The sequence below is a fragment of the Ptychodera flava genome, chromosome 18 (assembly GCF_041260155.1).
Source record: "Ptychodera flava strain L36383 chromosome 18, AS_Pfla_20210202, whole genome shotgun sequence".
In the NCBI taxonomy this organism is placed as follows: Eukaryota; Metazoa; Hemichordata; class Enteropneusta; family Ptychoderidae; genus Ptychodera; species Ptychodera flava.
Genome location: NC_091945.1, coordinates 39063651 through 39086639, shown reverse-complemented (window position 1 = coordinate 39086639; position 22989 = coordinate 39063651). Strand labels below are relative to the sequence as shown.

General features: G+C 39.4%; 1 protein-coding gene across 3 annotated transcripts in view; it reads right to left on the bottom strand.

Annotated features, from left to right (window-relative positions):
• LOC139117744 (intermembrane lipid transfer protein VPS13A-like) overlaps positions 1 to 22989 on the bottom strand; it is a 445282-nt gene that overhangs the window by 217044 nt on the left and 205249 nt on the right. For all 3 annotated transcript variants that reach the window (XM_070680994.1, XM_070680993.1, XM_070680995.1), the window contains 2 exons: positions 19669 to 19818; positions 14081 to 14245 (listed from right to left, as the gene is read on the bottom strand). In XM_070680994.1, the coding sequence (XP_070537095.1) occupies positions 14081 to 14245; positions 19669 to 19818 (315 nt within the window). The remainder of the gene's footprint in view (positions 1 to 14080; positions 14246 to 19668; positions 19819 to 22989) is intronic.

The window sequence follows — 22989 nt, the reverse complement described above, 5'->3', positions numbered from 1 at the left end:
TACACAAAGTGGAGGGACTGTGGTCCATACCAGCTAAGTCAACGGTAATAATGTTGTAGAAAATGCAAGTGATTTCATTGGCGAACTGATTTTGCTTATAATTCCGTTTTATTTGTCAGTGAGAAAAGATCTGACTTGACGTTTCCGAGGGCACTATCTTACCGAGGCGCGAAGGCCAAGCTTGTCTGTCCAGTGTCCGTTTTCAAAATTATCTGAGCGCTCACGCATGCACTGTGTTCAGAGTAGTACACATTGAGACTAAACTGGTCACAAAAACGCTAGAAATTCATTCTGTGTGTGGACCAAAAAACTAAATAATTAAATATAACAACTGACATGTCATTATGTTGAAAATTCCAGTTCCGAAAATGAGCAATAAATCGCGGAAGTATTGATACCGTCATCAACTGCGCAACCTGTCAGATCGGGCATTTAGAAGCAAACACGGCTCCCACGCTCAGAAGTATAGCTTGTGTCTACCGGTATTTTGTTGCCGCTACGCAAGACGCAGCAGTGTAAAATACAATTCTGGGCTTCGGCAAATTGAGGCAGGTGTATGATCGTGCTGCCGTAAGGTGACTTTATCCGACCTGGGAAAGATGACGAGATACGACAGAAGTTTTAATATTACAATCGAGGTACACCTCTATTGTATTACGAAGCACCATTGCGTCTCTCTCCATGAGTTTGTGAAGGGACGGGTTGTCAATGTTAGTTCAAAGAAATTCTGGTGTGAGAAAGTCATGTCGATGCGATGTGCAGTGATGTTTTTAAAGACCTATACTAAGCAAGCTCCAGAAATAAATCTAAGATTATCTGCGCCCCTGAAGTGTGTACGATTGCATGAAGGCGCAACTTTGCACAATTTTTAAATATTGGATATTAACAATCTAGTATTGAAGTTTGACATTATCACATATCGACGTTTTAGGGACTGTGGTGAGATTTCACCACCTAACAGTTCTGGCCAAACCCAACTTCCAAGGACTGACTCTAGCTTCGATATTAGATGATACTAGATTCTGTCAAATCGCAAGTAAATATCCGATATATCGGAGATTTCACCACCTTACAGTTCTGGCCAAACCCGACTTCCAAGGACTGACTCTAGCTTCAATATTAGACGATACTTAGATTCTGTCAAATCGCAAGTAAATATCCGATATATATCAGAGATTTCACCACCTCACAGTTCTGGCCGAACCCGACTTCCAAGGACTGACTCTAGCTTCGATATTAGACAATACTAGATTCTGGCAAATCGCAAGTAAATATCCGATATATATTGGAAATTTCACCAACTCACAGTTCTGGCCAAACCTGACTTCCAAAGACTGACTCTAGCTTCGATACTAGATGATACTTGATTCTGTCAAATCGCAAATAAATATCCGATATACGTAATAGGAGTATTATATGTACATAACGAAGGGCACTTTTGACCTTTCCATTGTGAGATAATGAGCTGCAAGGGTCGTGTTTTTGACGCATCTTGGACGCCTCTCGGATGCGTCTAACGCGTCTAAATACCATCAAAAACCAGCCGAGTCTGAACGCAAGTTGTGCTGTATACTGTACATTTCCGTACACTTAAAAAGAGTACAAAGGAAAAAAATGCAAGAAATGCTTCGTACCCAACTTTGCCTAGATCGCTATGGTGAAAACTTGTGACCGTGATTGTAAACTCAGAGGGCGGGGCAAAAGCAAACCTTCACAAAAGGTCTGTGCAGCAACCAACTTGGGGTCATTAACACCTCGTCACTTGCCGCAATACCGCACGTTCTTTTGTTGTACTTGTCGCAACTGCTACGGCAACTATTGTTCACTTACCGCAGTTACCGCAAACGAAGACAAAGAAAATCAACCGCTAACAAAAGAGGTGTTACCGCAACTGCGCGGCAAAAGCTACACGTTATGTGATTCTGGTACTGTATGTTTTAATTCATAGAAAACTAAGGTTATAGTTATTGGGACAACACAGAAAAAGCCAGAACAAAACATTACATCAATGTAATGTGTGGTAATGATCAGCTTGATTGTATAACTCATAAAAAATTGTTGGTTGTAACCATTGACAACACCCTAAATTGGGAAAAGCAAGTAAATTCAGTTTGTAATATGGTGGCCTTTAAATTGCTGCATCTGAAGTGTATTCATACTTTTTGAACTCAGAGAGCCAAGGTGACATTTTACAACAGAAACTGATTTTATTATCCCATTTTGACTACTCTTCTAACATTGCTCCAAGTAACTTTTACTTTGTATTGAAAGAGTACAGAAAAAATGTGGCCAGAGTACTTTTAGGCTCTGATTTTCACACTCCCAGTCGTAATTTATTTGATGTTTTAAATTGGTTACCATTTTTGATGAAGGATTTTTTTTAATGCATCAGTCTTAATGTAGAAAGTCCAAAATACTTATTTGGGAAGACTCGTTCAAATGAGCAACATGGTGTAATTAATACTCTTTCTTTAACCCTTTGCACCGTGACTCCCTGTTACCCTATGACATCATGCAGACATTTATTTCTGAGCCAGGTTCAAAGGGTTAAACCTTCAAGTGCCATGCCAGTATGTATGCGTACATGCTAAATGCGCACACAATGCCAGGCGTTTCAATATCTGTACACAACTAGAGGTTCACTCAGGCAAAGTTTGGAACTTAACTTGATTTCCTGTGTTTAAGAAGTTACTTGATAAATAAACCCATTCTTTACCCTTTGAACCAACTTTAGAAAGATATATGGACTAAAATAATGACATCATCTAATGTAGCCATATGGCACAATCTGATTAAAATCAGATGTAGGGTACGGCGACATCTTCTTATGCGTACGCGGTATTCTCTTGCTGTCGCCTCTCACTACATCTGACCAACTCCCATAGAAGGTCGCATTCAAATCTCGCGTTCTGGCCAAAACAGCCGACCTATCAGAAGGCGCCTTACAGAGAACAATAGGTATGACTCGCAAGCATGCATATGCACGAAAAAGACGCACGAAAATCAAAACTGTGGAACCGAGCTATTCACCCGGTTGTAAACAAAAGCGCATGGCAAATTTTAAAATCGCCCTTCTGTAATTTTAATGTTGAAACATGCCTTTTATTAATATCTGTGCAAACGGAAATAATGCGGACAGACTTTGAGACCAGCCCTGCGTACGATGCTGTGTGTTCCCGGCGTAATACGGCCTTCCATTACAGCCCTGCAGACAGGAATACACGGCGACTTATCGGTCCTGATTTGGACTGCGCATGAAAAGCTAAGATACGTTCTTGCAAGATATGGCCGGTTCCTGGACACCTGACCGACCGTGAATCACTGGTAAACTATTACAAACGGTTTGAGAAGACCGCAAATTTTTGAATAGAAGAGAGGTCGGTCAGTTGCGAGCTCGGCCCCGGTCAGTGGGAGAACTCGGCGAGTTGTGAGCTCGGCCAGCTGGAGAAGTCAGCCAGTAGGAGTATGGTTATATGATGAGACTACAGTGTATATCTATTTTCTAGGTCTCGCCAAAGTTATGTGAAAGCGATGTCAATGTCATTCATGAGCATGATGTTTGCAAACTTCCTTCGATCATGAAGTTACCTCCTTGCTTGAACAATGCTAACTACAAGATGACATCGACCGCACAGTGTGGTACATCTTATTTTGCTTTCCATTAAAAAAACCCTGTAAACTTACGATTTACTACCGTCAAACCATAACATATAAAACGTTATTCATCCAACGATCAACGATTAGGCTAAGTCATTGTTACTGTTAATTTGTACCTCTCGATCGTACGCCCGCGCCCCTACTCGCGATCTGCAGAAACGCCGAGACCGACGTGTCTTCTCATTGTTTTCTGAATGTTCAACAAAATAACATCAAAAAACTAAAATTGGCATGCGTATAAAAGGATCTGTTGACTGTGAAGAGAAAATGTACGCAATCATCATATGAAATGATCATATGCAAGTGGCCGACCTCTCCCACTGCCAGCACTGGCCGAGTTGGTCGGCGCGGGCACTGGCCAAGCTCGCAACTGGCCGACCTCTCTGGTTTATATCAGTTTTTTGGCAATCTGTGAGTAAGCGATTGAGTGACTTGGGTAGGCATACATTGGATTTCAGCCGATAGTAGTTAAACAAGCGACCTAGCGGCCGATATAGCTCCACTGTGTTTATGTAGAGACTAACTATTTGTGACACATGTTGATGAAGAAAGTGGAAATCTTTGATTGGCCAGAAAAAAAGTGGCTAAAATAGCTGCAAAAATACACAATTGAAGATTTCATCATACTTTGAATATATCACATCGGATCATCCCTAAGAACATGTCAACTATCTGATGAGTAGTTTTTTGAGAATAAAATTTTCTGACCAAAAATTTCAGCAATGGCCCCAAAAATTAAAAATAGCGTCAATGACACTTTGCTCACATTTGGTTACATGTGGCAAGGCAGAATGAGTGTATACACGATATTTAACACGCTTCTATGTACCTTAGCTTGTGATATTCATAGTCAAGTGCATTTGAACAAATTTTGATACACCATCCCAGGGTTAGCGGTAGGATTTTCAAGTTAGTAGCCACACTTACTCAGTGTGGCTAATTTGATCCTAATTTTATTAGCCACACGCAACTTTCATTAGCCACACATACTAAATGCTGGTAGAAACATGCTTCAGTCTTCAAGTTTTTGATGTGATACATTCATAAATGCATATATATATATATATATATATATATAATATATATATATATATATATATATATATATATATATATATTATATATATATATATATATATATATATATATATATATATATATAATATATGAGATACATGAGACTATACATTTCTTGTTTCACTGCAAAGGCTACACAGACAGTAGTCATGATGTTTAAGTAAACTAAACATTTGTAAAAACACATTCAGAGACACACAAGACCTTATAAACATTTTTCAAGAACAGTCAAATCATCATTATGTGATTGGGGGAAATTGTTTGAACTCAGACCAAAATAAAAATGAAAAAGAGTAAAATATTGATGAACATGTTACATCATCATCTATATATACTCTTTTGTTGTTGATTTTGCAAAACCTGTATTGCACTTTATGATCAAGATCCCCAATTGGGATAGGATTTCAATAAAGGCTTACTTCACTTTACTTTACCTGCCTACCCTAGTTAAACCCAGATACAGAAAGGTGATGAGCCTATAATAGATCATTACAGTTAGTAAAATTACTTTTCCGATCTTTTCCGACTAGAACAACAATGAGACATTGAAGTTCCCGCGACAGCATCGTTAGGAAATGGCACGTTTTGCCAGTACCTTCATGAATCTGTGTCCCTCCGTACCCCCGTTACCTAAATAGAATAGTCCCACTCCGCACATCCGCCATTGTTATTCTCACTCAAGGCCACGACGCGATGCGACGTTGGTTTTCCTTCCCTAAATATGCAATTTCATTTGTTTGACGCTATTATCCTTTCATCAGTGAAGAGTTTTTACCGGTGACTATTACAACTTTCAATGCTATCTCGTTGTTTTCACAAGATGTAGACCGTTTGATATTGCAATGTCGACTTGCTTTTATGTGCAGTCAATGCACATGCCATGCCAGTTAGTTTACGGTTCACACTATGCTGTTGATCGACAGCATACACGACGTCTTTGTTTCACGTTTACTTTTTTCAAGTTACGATTAATGTCGAAATTTCACTAAAATGCCGCTGATCCAGGGATTGTGTAATCAGTTTGATTTGATACTGCGATATGTAATACTGTGTCAATAAAGCTCGGAATCGTCGCTGAGTTTTGCTGCTTTTGGCTATGGTTGTCTATCTTAGTATCAACGTGATCGGAATGCCAGTTCATGGAGATCGAGGTCGCGAGAATGTATTGTAACTGTTTTCTGTATTTGTCTTCCTTTACAATTTCAAGTAAGTGCTTTAAATAAAAAGGTTTTTATGTTGTCTTTAGCATATCAGTGGAAAAGCATTAAGATTTGGACTGTTTTAATAGTTTTATTAATTTCGACTATAGAAATCAGCTGTCGCCACGCTTTTGAGATCGTGGCGATTGCCGATGGGTTTTTGTTCGCCACAACCAAGTTTTAGTCGCATTTTGCGACTGTGGCGACCTCTACCGCGAACCCTGCCATCCATTGAAGTATGGAATGGTTGGCAACTTGCAACTGTTGATCACATACACATACACAATACCATGCAACCTAGTACGTCATAACCAGTGACATAATCAGCAATACCAAACTAAACGTGTCCCTTATAATATAAAATGCATGAAATTAATGTAGGCAATATTTGGTCTCTCTACGGTCTATGGTTGCACAATCGAAGACTAAGGTAAGATGTAATAATGGGCATTCCTCTCCTTCCACTGTTAATGAAGCTGCCACACCTACATGATAATGGTATGTCCCAAACTGCCACCAAGTTAAACAAGCATTGCAGTGACATAGACAAATAGGGAAATTTCCAAACACAAACATATAGCAAGAAGCCTGAAGCATCAAATATGTACATCTGTTTTACAGCTATTCTAACCAACTTTCAAAGCATCAAACCAGGAATTTGTGAACAAGCTATTACTTACACAGACAAGCAATTCCATAAATATACAATATACAGTGAAACCTGTCTAAACCGAACCCTGTCTAAACTGGAAACCTGTCTAAACTGAACCCTTTTCCCTGTCCCATTCCAATAGAACTCTACGGTAAAAGGACCTCTGTAACCCGAACACCTCTCCAAACCGAACAATTTTCTCAGTCCTTTTACTGTAACAACAGAAAAAAACAAAATCCTTTGAAATCAAAGTTGGAACATTTTTTCACACAAAATTGTCATATAACATCCACAGTTGTAAGAGTTTGTAACTAATAACCTGAACTTGTTGGATTAAGCACCAAAGTTTACTGACTATACAGATGACACTTATATTGTCCTGCATCTTGAAAATGAAAGACTGGTTGTATACAAGATCTGTACACCATAACTTCTTTTAGATTCACTCATAGCGATTTCCATGCAACACTTTTTGTACAATGTGGTATATTAGCTGCCTTGCCAAGATAACCTGATCACTGTTTATTCACCAAGTTTTCACTTTTGTTGCTCAGTAGCATTTTAGTAACCCTAACTTCATTTGAACAAATACTATTTTACAGTTGAGCATGTACATGTATCTACCACAAATACACAGGTAAAATGTGTAGCAATTCTCAATCTTTTGCAATTAGAGCAGGGATGACTTCAAGAATATCATATTTGGCATTTAAAAAAAAACAAAAAACATGCCAAACATGGTACTCCAAAACTTCTTTTAAACACAACATATAGATAGCTCTATATGCTAATTTGTTTGTAAAACAGTGTGTCAGCTGCAATGCAAACTTCTGTCTTCCAATTTGCTCATATTTACTTATACAAATTTCATCAATATTTTGATAAATGGTAATCAAATGATCCTTAGAACTTAAAATCCAAATTTGATACCTGGTATCTGATATTGACTCTCGAAAACAAGACTTTTGACAAAACGTCGGTAAAAACGTCAAAAATACTTATATACGAATTTTATGCTTCTCAATCAAACTATTGCATACATTGTTCCTCCTATCATACGTACCAAATAATACAGTAATCACTCTCTTATCAATATAAATTGCAGATTATGAAAAATCATGTTTTTTTCTCATTCTTTTATCAACGCCTACAAGATTCCATTGGATTATAGATAACCATCTAAACATTCCGAAGCTGGCCACATTTAATGTGGAAATTATTCAGTTATGAGCTCCACAAACTTGGTCTACAGAAAGACTGGCGAATGGATTGACATACAGACAGACTGACATACACAGACTTGCTGTGATGACATTGGCTCCTTAGTGTGCTTTGGACCATGAAGAGTGATAAATATATAACAAACAGCTGGATGTAATGATAAAATAGTTATATACTGTGAACCGGGAAATTAACGCGCGGACTTATTTTCGCGCGTTGGGAGATCAAGATGATTAAGCGCAGTTGTATTTTCGCGCAAGGTAGTTAGCGATTTTTTGTGAATATAAACATTGACTTGAGAACAATGAAATTTGCCTTGATTGGCAGGCAGCGCGGCTTTTTCGGTAGCCGTCAAAAGTACAAGCTAATGGACGATCATCAACACTTGGCTGTCCTCAATTGTTTACATACTGTTTTATCACCCGCCCTTTTGTTCAAATATCGCTACATGTCGACTAAAAAAAAATGTTGAAGTTACTGTCACTGTCTGTTTTCCGATCTTTTTGGAATGAGCTCAATAGAGCAGTCACATAGCAATGATTAGATCATTTCACTAGTACTGTAAATAAAATCAAAATACAACCATGTCGAGTTGCGTTCTTTTTCCCTCAATGTCAAGAGGTCAGCGAGTTTACACTGTGATAACGTCGGAGTCATCGTATAAAGTCACGCAAGTACAGGTGTTGTTGAATCAATCATAAACATTTTGTGGAGTTGAACTACTAGTAGTGTGGGTCAGTGAGGATTGAATCTAAAAATTTACAAGAATTGCATCTTTGCTTGGTTCAATGTAAACGATATTTCAGACAAGCGGTACTCTCTGTGGCCTCTCCGCTAGGCGACTGATGCCGTATGTTGTGGGTCCGAACCCGATTGAAAACTAGCCGTATTTCAGACGACACTATTATGGATTTCATTAATCGACGAGACGTAAATTGGACAGTAACTCTGTCAATCATGATCCGATCACCGATTCTATCAAGCAGTGAAAGCTACATGCGTGCTTCGTCAGAACTGAAAGCGGTAAAAAAAATGTCAATCAACTAGTAATCACACACGAAGTACCGCTCGCATCTCTATTTCATCTAGAGCCAATGAATTTAAGAGCGGCGATTTCTGACATGTGAAGGCGTTAAGTTTTGCAATTTAGACAACTCACTAGATCACATGAAACAAAGTCGGCCCGTAGTCAAAGAACAAGCCGCCATCAAGTGTAAGTGCATTTCCAAAAGCACAGTGTCAATGTGTTACCTTCTTGATGGTAATTAATGCAAAAAATGTGGATAAATTGAGCTGCAATACGGTGAAATCGGCAGTTGTGTACTAGAGTTTGTCACTGATTACTCGCTAAAACACAGCAGTTCTACAAATCATCATGGCAATGTTTCGCTACTTGAAGAAATCTGATGGCTCAACGGCTGCTCCACGTCCTGGTTTAATTTCACCATCGCAGTGCCCGAGTCTTTGTGCTGAAATCGTTGAAGAGGTCAACGAAAACATTGACGCATGTCTCATCAAAACAAGCAACGGTTCTACGAAACGAAAGCGTGGGTCCTATCAGCAATACTCGTCTGAGATCCGGTGTAAAATTGGCAAATACGCAACAGAAAATGGTGTTATGGTCGCAGCACGTCACTTCTCCAAACAACTCAACAAATCACTGAACGAAAGCACCGTCAGGGGGATGAAAGCCGCCTACCAAAAACAAGTTCGTGCCGAACGATCGATTCCCGCAACTCTTCCAACGAAACAACGAGGTCGTCCTTTGCTTCTCGGTCGAGACCTGGACTCACAAGTACAAGAAGTGGTCCGTGCAATTCGTATGTCTGGTGGTGTTGTCAACATACCGATCGTGCTAGCGAGCGTTAAGGCCATCGTCATCAAAAAAGACCGCACACAACTAGCAGAATTTGGAGGCAACTACGAACTTTCAAAAACATGGGGCGAGTCGATTCTGAAAAGAATGAACTACACGAAAAGAAAGGGGACGAAGGCAGCCAAGAAGCCTGTACAAGACTTTGCAACAGTAAAAGAAGAGTATCTGCAGAAAATCGGAACAGCAGTCACCGAACATCGCATTCCCGACAACCTCATTGTCAACTGGGATCAGACAGGTGTTTCAATCGTCCCATCCGGAAGCTGGACAATGGATCTACGCGGAAGTGAGCAAGTGCAGATTACGGGCCTCGACGATAAGAGACAGATTACCGTCATCCTTGCTGTTTCACTGGCCAGTCAAGTTCTACCACCTCAGCTCGTCTACCAAGGGAAGACAGACCAATGCCATCCCCACTACACGTTTCCAGCAGACTGGGATGTGTTCCACTCACCCAACCACTGGTCTAACACCGAAACTATGCATCGCTACGTCGACAAGGTCATCATCCCATTCGTCACATCAACGCGCCAACGACTAGGGTTACCGGCCGACCAGAAAGCTCTCGCGATCTTTGACGTCTTCAAAGCACATCGATCAGACGACCTCCTCAAGAAACTGCACAAGAACAACATCGCTACAGTGTTTGTACCAGCCTGTTGTACAGATCAGCTGCAACCACTCGATCTCGCCGTCAACAAGCCGTTCAAGGACATTTTAAGAAGCAATTTCCAGTCCTGGTACACCGACAAAGTACTCGAGCAGCTCAGCGATGATGTCCCGGTTTCTGACATGAAGGTGGATTTGCGTCTTTCTGAACTCAAGCCACTGCATGCCAAGTGGTTAGTTAATGCTGTTGACTCTCTGAGCACCCGTCCCGAGCTGTGTTTAGGTGGTTTTCGCGATGCTGGCATCACTGACCGTTTGCGAGATTTGCGCGATCGCGAGTAGGACGATGGACTTTTAGAAAACAAATTTACGAAGTGCAATACTACCGGACGAATTCAAATTTACCTGCAGTATTTTCAACCAATTTCTTTTTTATTCAAATGATTCATTTTTTCATAGAAGTATTCTGTAATTTCAGCGATAAGAATGTACAACTGCGCTCTCAATTTACATTTACAATAAATACAAGTACATTTACCAGGGTTTTACATCACTTTTAACTTTTGAGAGTCCCTGGGACTCCTGGTGTTAGAAAATGGGAGTCCTACATCAAAATATGGGGGTCCCAATTTATTTCACAAAATGTTTTATAGTTTATCAATGCCATGGTCTTCACTGTGTTCAATTAGTATAAAAACACACAGCAAATAGTTGCATATTTCTTAAAATAATTCCTACATGAAAATTCTAGTTCATACTGAGGGCCCTCATTGATCAATTCAAAGAACATTATTCATGATATTATCTCATAACTTTAATGACAAGTTCACAACGTGAAATTTGAACAAATATTCAAATTTGTCAAATTGACAAGAAGGTAAGTAATTTCATACTCTGAAATGGCATACACCTAGCAAGTCCAGTAGGTTTGAGTTCACACTCTGCCAGCAGCTCCTTCAGCAAATAACCTAGCAGTGTTCATGAAGTCAAAATCATCTATGGTGGGGCCAACCAGTTTGATGAACATTAGTCTATTAAGCCTTTGAGGATTGAGTCTATTTCGTGCCCTCTGTTTGATGGCATTTTGTACTGAAAAGCCCCTTTCACATGGGGCAGAGGACACTGGTATGACAAGAGCAATTTTAGCTAGGATGGCAAAATCAGGATACTCCTCTGTAAAATCAGTTAGCAACAGCTTGATATACATATCAAAATTCAGTGCCTCCCTATGAGATCTTGTGAAGTGTTGTAAACAAGGAAGTGTGCCCTAGCTCTATCAGCATCAATACCTGGTGTATTGTTATAATGAATCAACAGTTGATCAAGCTGGTTGACCCCATAGTCAGGTAGGTTGGCCACATTTTCAGGATATCTGTGTGGGTTGAGAATCACATCAAAACACGACCGACAGCCAGCGAACAGATGTAGCCTCAGTAATTTGTTTTGTTTTCCCATTCAACACAGTTTGAATTTCCCTAAGTTTGTCATATCTCACACAAGAGTCAATTAAGTATTTATACAATGAATGGATTATATTATGATATTCTTTGCAATATTCAATATCTCTGCCTGCTTGGGAAGCAGCAAGATTCAATCAATGTGCAACACAATGCACTTGAACAAGGTTGGGATTTCTGGCTTTTAATTTTGCACCAACCCGTTCAAACGGCCGGTCATTACGGCCGCCCCGTCTGTTCCCAGTCCATATATTTTGTCCACGGCTGCGTCACAGATTTCTTTCCTAGTCAAAAATTCAATCAAGGCGTTTTCAATCTCTGCAGCAGTGGCATCTGTAATTTGCTGGTTACAGAGGAAAGAAAAATTCGCCTCGCCATTCTGAATATATCGAACATATATTGCAAGTTTCTTATGAATGAAATGTCACAACACAAGTCTCATCCAACATTATACCGATGACGTCACTTGCATGTATGCTATCAATCAGGGACTTCTCGATCGCACGTTGAATACACTCTTCAAACTCCATAACTATCTGAGGACGTTTGTAATATTCAATGTCTAAGCCGTTCAGATTCTGCAGATGAATGATGTCAGTGAATACATCGCATGGAAGGTCACGTTTAGCGATCAGGTAAACAGTACGTAATTGTGCAGCGTACGCCTCGAGTTCGTTACTCTTACCGCTACGTATCACTCCACTCGTAACTGTGCTCTTACCCTGCAACTGCCGGTCCTCATGCTTAGGATTTTAACGCTTGTGAGACGACTTTTCGAGTCCTGATGACGAGTGAGAGTTGAATGTTGAAAATTACAAAAACCTTCCATGAACGGGCATGTAACATTCGCTTTCAAACATACACCGCATTCCATGACGTTTCGCTCTTCAGAATATCGAAGCCATTTATCGTAAATCTATTGAGTCAACTTCTGTTGAATGTTCGTAATTTTGCTGACTTGGTCGGGGGACCTGATGTATCAGTATCGCATGGCGTAGCTGCCGTTTCGGCCTCGACCAAACCTGCATGGTGCTGGTTGCTGCGGCCGCCGAAAAAAACCTTCGCAGATCGGCCTGTTTGACACACCCGCCATGATGCATAATCATGTGTTAATCGACACAAACAAGAAATCGACCAATTAAGAATCAGTTTACATTTTGAAAGTAACTTTTTACAGCAATAGAATTTGTTTCCGCGGTTACCATTGGTTATGAAACAGTGGAGGCCAATGCACTATGGAGCATTCCATTAAAGTACGGGGTCGGTAAGGTTTACTGGGATGTATTTTACGTGTTCAGCAGCTTCGCAAGGTGTACACCAGCAACAGATATTGCTGCGTCCCAAGGGACGCGTGGTTTAATTTTTGAGGGGTCCTGCGTCCGGTTTTATGCGTAAAGGACGCAGAAATGCGCGTCATGTAAAACCCTGATTTACAGAGACAGTAGTTGTGGCAGTTTTATTTCGTTACGTTGTGAGAACGTCTGTGCGTCAGTGTGTAGTCTTGATGATGTAGTCAATGTCGATAAAAAGATAAAGAATGAAAGACAGTAATACTAGTTCTAGTACTCTGGTAATTGAAGTTCTAAAAGAAAGGGGTAACATAATTCACCAGTACCTTACGATGATGTAAAACTAATGCATGAAAGGAAGAGGCATGATTGCTCAGTAAGAACATGTTATAAAATACAATGTTGCGTCCCATCTCGTAATGTGTGTGTGGTTGCGTGTTTTACAAACAGTACGTACACAATATGGAAGTGCTCAGTATTGTCGCATGTGGCAATTCATCCGCGCAGTTTTAATTTCGCGCTTGTTACCGAGCGCGAAATTGCGCGAAAATAAAACTGCGCGGATAATTTCCCGGTTCACAGTATACAGGCACTCAGGGTGAGTATTATACATCAATTTGATTAGTTTCTTGTCCTCTTTCTACTTAGTATGTGATAATATCTAAGACAATCAACACGCAAGACAGTTATGTGTTGGCAAATACAGGCAACAGCTACCTTTTCTTGATTTTCATGAACAACAGGTAACCTTGACTGAAATGCTTTAACAACATGCAACCAATGTTTACATTTTGCTCATACACTAGATACACAGAGAGATTTCAACATACAACCATTGACTCAGAAACCCTACACGGAAAAGTAAACATTGTTTTCTTCCAGTGCAACTGGTGCATCCACTTTTGAAATAACTTATAAACGTTAACAAAGAGTGTGTGAGAAAATCCTAAGCTAAGCCATTTCAAGTCACTTGAAAAATCGAAATGACCATTCTTCAAAAGAAATGTTATCATATAATGACAAAATTAACAAAATACAATTACCTGCAATGGTGACCTTATATTGATGACTTTGCCACCAATATCAGCTTCAATATGTACAACAAGGGAGTATGTGATGTGTGGATAGCCTTTCAACTGTATCAAGTTGTAAAGTCTCTTGCATGCTCTGTTGATGGGAATGTTAAAGATTTCCTTGAAGCCCTCAACCTGGAAGAAATGGAATTAAGAACAGATTATAAAAGAGTTACACATAACTGGCGGTCAGTGTGGATACTTGCAAAATACCCTGTCGTTTCTCAAACAAGCGACCTAGTGGCCGATATAGCTCCACTGTGTTGAATAACTATTTTTGACACATGTGTTGATGAAGGTGGAAATCTTTGATGCCTCCTTTCGGTGGCCAGACAAAAACTTGGCATAAAATAGCTGCAAAAATACACAATTAAAGATTTCATCATAATTTGAACGTCACATTAAGATCATCCCAAAGAACATGTCAACCAAAGCTATGTGACAAATAGTTTTCTGAAAAACAAATTTTCTGACCGAAAATGGCAAAAATTGCCCCCAAACAACAAAATTGTAGATTTCATCATATTTTCAATATATCATATTAAAATAATCCCACGGAACCTGTACACCAAGTATAAAAGCTATCACATATTAAGCAGTTTTTGAGAAACAAATTTTTTTGACCAAAAATGGCAAAAATTACCCTTAAAAAAATAGCAGATTTCATCATAATTTCAATATATCACATTGAGTTCATCTGTAGAAACCTGTATACCAAATTTCAAAGCTATCAGACGTGCAGCTTTTGAGAAAGACAATTTTAAAACAGAAAATGGCAAAAATTGCCCATAAATACAAAATTGTAGATTTCATCATAATTTTAATTTGTGAACACACCACCGCTAAATTGAGGAAAGACAGGAGGGTTTATTGCAAAAAGGAGAACGTAAACGCCAACAAAGTGTAGAATAAAGCACAAGATGAAACGGCAAATATGAGCAGTAAAGGGCATAGAACTAGTGCCCTCGCAGATCTCAAACTAAGTACTATCAAAACTTACAATACAAAACAGTCAAAATAGAAGTAGCAAACTAACCTACAATAAAATGAGCAAAAATATGGGAGAGGGCCCCTTCAGTCAAGCAACCGAGCAACGGTCATGGTGACCTTGGGGTCAAGGTCTGAATGACCTTGATGATGAATCCATCCTGAGAGGCCGCAATGTGGGAAAGGAGTGGAATTCCCGAGAAATGGGGGTCAGGATGGAATCCAAAGCCCAAACGAAGGAAGTATGACTGAAGTGACCCCCAAAAGGAGGGAAGAAATTGAGAATGATGTTAGTAAAGGGGTTCTCGCACCCAGGGGAACACCGCGGTGGTGATACGGCCTGGGGGAGGGGGTCCTGGGGGACAGGTAAACTGTACGAGCCCAGGTGGAAACATGATGAAACGGAGACGAGGTTCTCGCACCCAAGGGATCACCGCGGTGGTGATACGGCTTGGGGGAGGGGGTCCCAGGGGACAGGTAAACTGTGCGAGCCCGGGTGGAAACATGGAATGAAGACGAGGTTCTCGCGCCCAAGGGATCACCGTGGTGATGATACGGCTTGGGGGGAGGGGGTCCTGGGGGACAGGGTAGACTGTACGAGCCCAGGTGGAAACGTGAATGGAACAAGACAAGGGTCTCGCACCCAAGGGATCACCGCGGTGGTGATACGGCTTGGGGGAGGGGGTCCCGGGGACAGGTAAACTGTGCGAGCCCGGGTGGAAACATGGAACGAAGACAAGGTTCTCTCGCCCAAGGGATCACCGTGGTGATGATACGGCTTGGGGGGGGGGGGTCCCGGGGGACAGGTAAACTGTGCGAGCCCGGGTGGAAACAACGTACATGTAGGAACGTTAGGTGACAGAACACAGACGTGAAACACTACATAGGCTGAGCTGGTATGGCATGAACTCAGCGGCTGAATGAATGAATGAATGAATGAATGGGAGCGATGAGACAAAGGCTTGATTATGTAGTGTCGTGTGCAAACGTGGATGATTGGCTGGGAAGGAGGATTGATAACAGTCATGGGTAGAAGAGCCGATTGGCTAAGGGGACGACAGTGAAGATGTAAGGAAGGCAGATAGCTAGGTGTAATCACAAAACACATCTGTGATAAAACACAGATTCCAATATATCACACTTTGTTCATCCCTATAGACCTGTATACAAAACATCAAAGCTGTCAGACAAGCAGTTTTGATGAAACAAAATTTGTTTGACAAAAAATGGCAAAAATTTCCGCAAAAATACAAAATTGTAGATTTCATCATAATTTTAATATATCACATTTTGCTCATCCTACTAACCTGTATACCAAATATCAAAGCTGTCAGGCAAGCAGTTTTGATGAAACAAAATTTTTTTGACCAAAATTGACAAAAATTGCCGCAATAATAAAAATTTGCATATTCCTGCACAAATTGAACAAGTCTGAAATAGATCATCCCTAGGGACCTATGTATCAAATATGAAAGCTATCTGACCTGTAGTTTTGAAGAAGATTTTTAAAGATTTTTTACCAAAAATGACAAAATTTGCCTTAAAGTACAAATATGCAAATTTCACCATTATTTGAGCAAATCTAACTGACGTCAACCTAAGTACACTGCATATCAAATTTCAAAGCAATCGGACATGCGCTTTCAGAGAAGAAGATTTTTACCAAAAATTGGAAAAAAATTGCCCCAAAAATATGAATATGCAAATTTCACCATGTATGCACAAATTTAAGTGAGGTTATCCCATGTGAAATACTTATCAAATTTCAAAGCAATCGGACTTGCAGTTTCAGAGGAGAAGGCAATTGTTGATGGATGATGGATGGACGATGGACGGAAAATCAGCCTGTTTGATAAGCTCAACATTGTTGACAGCGAAGCTAAAAAGGTGCAACATTTTTCCGGTAATGTTTTTTCACTATTTATTTTGAGTTGGTATATGTCAACAGTGAATCTTCAGTGCCAGAAGTCGACACCAGCAGAGTATAGGAAGATGAATCAATTTGTATGCCACTTCGATGTATACATTGACAAGTGTTGTTGCTCAGTATTGCCAAACTCAACAATGTGTTGCCTAACTAAACACACAAAATATCCATTCCTTATCCTTTGAACCCACTTCAGGACCAAATAAGGACTGAAATAACGACATCATCTGGCTTAAATATGGAAATTTCCATTAATTCATGTGACCTTTCTGCTTAAGCGGGTCACTCATTTTTATCCCATATATTTAATTATTTCTGATCACTCACATGGCCAAAGTGGACATATTTTGAACTGTGTCACAAGCCATGTGTATGGACAGTGCTATTTGCCAGAATATCTCCCACATAGTGATAAAAGCAGCACATATAAGGTCTTTTGGACAATATTTATGGGAAATGAAGAGTTTTGGTGATCAGTCGAATTTGATCTTGAAGTGGAGAGACGATCTGTAATGGAGCCCACCATGCTGAAGCAGTGAACGCTCCAGACAGTGCTCAGTGATAAAAGTTTTGTAAACCAACAGCATTTTATATGGCAACTTTTGTTGGAAGTTGTTGATTATTGAGTGATTGACGATCGAGACGCCTATATTTCTGTGACAAACCAAACTTAAAGACAGGCTATCATCTCTCGTGAAGAAAGCCTTCTTTTACAAGAATGGTAGTCGTAGGTATGAATACATTGCCATCAAGCGCAACTTGGGCTATTTCACCAACAACAGCGATGCCAAACTCAAATACAGTGATGTTGAGGTGATTCAAATGCTATATTCCTAATTGACAACATATTTATCAAGTTTTCAGGCATGACATTCAGGCAAACCCATAGGCATTCCTATGGGCACAAACTGCGCCCCACTTCTTGCAGCCTTTTTTGTATTCGTATGAAGTAGAGTTCATACAATCACTTCAGAAATCTGGGTGTAAAAGGATTGCCAAGCGATTTAACAACACCCACAGATATATTGATGATCTCATCAGTTTAAACAATCCTGGTATATCCAATTATCTACACCACATCCACCCAGATGATTTAGAAATAAAAGAAACCACTGAGAAAGTGTGGACTCGGCTTCATACCTAGACGTATTGTTTGAAATTAGACAAAATACACTAAGCTGTATGACAAAAGAGACAATTTCAATTTTGAAATCATAAACTTTCCCTTTTTGTCGAGCAATATACCATCATCTCCAGCTTATGGTGTGTATATTTCACAACTCCTTAGATACAGTAGAGCATGCAATTCATACGAAGACTTTCGAGTTAGACACAGCCTATTGGCTCAAAAGTTAGTAAGGCAAGGATTCTCAGAAAGTAGATTAGTGAAATCATTTAAGAAGTTCTATGGTAGATACGGAGATGTTGTATCAAAATATGACCTGTCTGTTACTCAAATGATGAGTGACAGCATACCAAATTTTGACTCACAAAAGTAATTTGATGAAATTCACCAAATAACAATGGATTTGTCGCTTTCGGTCAATCTTGACGGGTGGGGCTAGCTGGCAGGGTACGCTTACCCATTCCGGACACCTGGTACCACCACTATTTTGTGGTTCAAGATGACCCCATTGCCTTTGTAATTTTCAACATGTTCCTTGGACCTGGTAAATTTCTTAGTTACCTTGAATGATAACGATTATTGGACCTGATTTGATGTCTATTGATCATCCCTATGGACCAGTACACCAAACATCAAAGATATAAGACAGGTGCTTTTTGTGAAAAGAAATTCTTGACCAAAAATGACAAAAATTGCCTTTAAAATACAAATTTGCATATTTCGACACAATTTTCAAAAATCTTAAATAGGTTATCCCTAGGGATCTATTTCCCAAATATCAAAGCTGTCTGACCAGCGGTTTTGAAGAAGAACATTTTTAAAGATTTTTTGACCAAAATGACAATAATTGCCTTAAAAATACAAATGTGCATATTTCATCACAATTTGAACACATTTATGTTAGGTCATATCCAGGGACCTGTATACCAAATATCAAAGCTGTCTGACAAGCGATTATGAAGAAGAAGACTTTTTACCAAAAACAGCTTTTTTAGCTAATTTGCATATTTTCAACAATGTCAAAAAACAAAAGAACATTTAGTTTTTTATGATCATATTTGCATCTAGACAACAAATATCAAGACTGTAAGTACTGCGGTTCTCAAGATATTTGAGTGGACGGGGATCCTCACAAACGGACATACATACATACATACATACATACATACATACATACATACATACATACATGCATGCATGCATACATACATACATACATACACACAGACTGACGCCAGACGTCAGACGGATACCCATCCCAATAGCTTTTATAGACTGTAGTCTATAGTAGCTAACAAAACTGGCCATAAATACTATTACCACCACTTGGACTCATCATGACACACCTTGCACAGTCATTATTTCTTAATCTAACTTCTACTAATTGGGATGTCCCTTCTTCAGACCAAGTGTGATCAACATTGAACATTTAGCACAAACTGAACCCATAATGATTAAAGTCTGCAGATTATTTTCTCATGCATAAACCATAAAGCTGAAATCAAGGCTTTCTCTCACCTGGATTGACATTTCTCGTCTCATCTCACTAAGGTCACTTCGCAAGAAAGATTTCTTTGCCAGAAGTGATTTGACGACACTCTTTGGATAGAGTGATAGTGACTCTCCTGATTTAAGCTTCACCTTTCCCTTCACTGCATCTTTGGATTCCTGATAAAACAGAATATTATTACATTGAATGTTAGGACATGAATGGTTCCTGTCCTCTGAGAAGTTAGTATCCATGTGTGATGAATTTATATAACTAAATAGTAACAATGAGATGTGTTTAGATTTTGTAGATATTTAACTCCATAAAAATATCACTAAAATATGAAAATATGAGGAAATATTTGAATTGATTCTAACTTTATTTAGTCTGTAGGGATTTATTAAACATGAAAATATCTCATTTAACCTAATGCCTCTGAAAATCAATGGAGGAAAGGCTTAATTAAATCAAAAAAAGTCCAAGAGATATTCCCCCTCCCCACCTTGTGTTTTCTAACAAGTTCTTAGAACATAGAGTCAATGACACTTGGCTCATATTTTGTTTGATGTGGTAGGCCAGAGTGAGAATACTTATTAACCCCTGGGATCGTGTATACCAAGTTTCAAAGCAATAAGAAGAGCAATTTCAGAGAAAATGATTTTTTGACCAAAAAATGTGAATTATTGCCCAAAAATAAAAATATGAAAATTTCACCACAATTGTAACAAATCTGACAGAAGACAATCCTAGGGATCAAAGGTATTGTGTTTCAAAGCAATCCAACAAGAACTTGGGAGATAATGATTTTTGGACCGAAAATGGGAAATATTGCCCACAAATACAAATATGAAAATTTCACCACAATTTAAACAAATCTGACAGAGGCTAACCCTAGCATCATGCATTCCAAGTTTCAAGGCAATGCGATGAGCGTTTTCAGAGAAGATTTTTGACCAAAAGCAGTAAAAATTGCCTCAAAAATACAGCTATCAAAATTTCACCACAATTTGAACAAATCTAACTAAAGTCACCATAAAGAACCTACATACCAAGTTTCAACCAAATCTGGCCGGCGGTTACAGAGTTTTACAAATTTGCAGAATTTTCCCTTTTTTGTACTTCATTTGCATATTTTTGACACTGACATATTTATTTGCACAAATTCACATCTCCAACCTTTGATATACCTGTATACCAAATACTTAAAATTGGTTGGTGCTGCACAGTTTTGGAGCTTTTTTAAATGGACGAACATACATCCACATATACATACCGGTATTTACAGACAGAGAGACGCTGCCAACTTACTCTCTTTTTCATATATACATACACCAGATGAGATATGCTGCAATTTTGGGATAACTCTATTCATATCATAGGGCACATTGTTTACAGAAAGTGAGTATATTGGACATTACAGGGCTCGAAAATCTTTTTAAAAATTCACTTGCCATAGGGCAAGTGAATTTTCAATTTCACTTGTCCGGAAGAAAAATTCACTTGCCCTGAATTTCAGATGATTTAAGGACTAAATGTGTATGGTTTTATTCATGTCATTGTAAAGAAACAGCTGTAACTTACTGATAAATTTGTGTCCTTATTCTGTGTATCAAAAATAATACCTTATGTAATGTATACATGCACAGTGTTTCTGCCAGCTTTTGGTAGCATGGGGACACAGTGACTCATAGTAGGTCTTAAGGGGACAAATTAAATTTTGGGGGGACATGTAATGTATTTCAATAAAACAACACCGGTACATTGTCATTGTGTGTCATCATGACCTGGTACCTTGTGCTAAATAGCCAAGGGTAAGTATATAATAGGCCACCGGTGTTGTGTCAAATTGTGCCCATGTGAAACTTTCAGTATCATTTAGTTTACTGCTACCACGTGGTATGTGCATAAACTGCAGGGTTCCCCTAAGTCACCAAATGATTAGCCAACTCATTAGCCAAAGTTGTAGTTTCCTTTTCAAAATTTCGTTGTCTCATGAACTCGGCGCTGTCGCGGATGGGAGGGTACCGACGACTATTCCCCCGGCTTCGATTACACGTTTTATGGTGACCGAAATGAATGTGGTGTCGATTTGTTGTCTTATGATTATTTCAAAAAGCTTCTGAAAAATACTTATTTTAGAAATCAAATCTGTTAATGTTTTTTAATCATCTAAAATAAAATGAGAATAAAGTGATCGCATGATCTCTCGGAGTATTCATTTCAATGTCCATCCCTCCTTATAAAATGGTGAGTTCTAGTATTTCGCTACTTTGAACGATCCCGCCAAAATCGAGTGCACTTGCACTTCTACACTCTCCACGCAGTCGCGATACTAGTTCATTACAAACGCGTGGTAGTCAGAGTCAGACTGCTAATCACACTATGTCAACTGGCTTTATGAAGAAGCGGTCACTGATGAGCACTGGAGGTAGCCTCGGGAATTTCTTTGCCAGGAATGAATTGGAGCTAGCTGTGGATCGAGCGCGGACATTTGAGTGCAACTTATGGGACTGATTGGTACGGTGACCTCAGCTGCCGCCTTCGACGTTTGTCAACTCGACGTCTGATCAGCATAAGTGACCCAGCAGTGACGACCGAATATGTCGAAGGCGATAGCAGGCGTCAAAAAATCCCGGTTTTGTCAGCATATTGGATTCTGGAGGCTACTTGTTTTGTGTTACATAGGCATGCACGGCTTTAGATCGGGATCGAAAGAAAATGTGTATCAGGCTTTTGGAAACAGCTAAGCGTAAGCGATAGTTACGCATATCGCATTGCGATGATTGCGCTTTCAACAGTACGTTGACTCGAGGGTAAAACTTGAAATTTGAAAAGAAGACAGAAGATATACAGACAGTGTAGACAAAGTGAGAGATCATGCCAGAATTTGTGCTGGTACTTGTCCGTGGTTTCAACCCGAACATACCAGACGTACTTCGGCATAAATGACAGTATAGGCCTTCCTGTCTGTAAAATGTACGGCTCAGGTAGGCCAACATAAATGAAAACGGTCCTTTTCAGGACCAACAAATTTTCCAAAAAGAAACTACCAAATCAAATGTGTTTGCATGTATTTATTATACACAGTGTGTATGCGTTTGTATCTTTCGGAAATTCGGTACGCGCCGAGTATTTGGTGTTTTTTCCCCGCGTTGAACAATCAACGCTACGTACGTAAAAAGTAAACAACGTATCGCTCATGACTCATTTGCAATTTGCATATCATGTCAATCATGCAGATTCAAACTGAACATCGAACGTTATACCGGCGATATTACCGGCAAATATTTTATCCTTTTCCTGGTTCTAAACGTCATTTTAAATTTAATTTCGTCAGAAACCAAGTATAA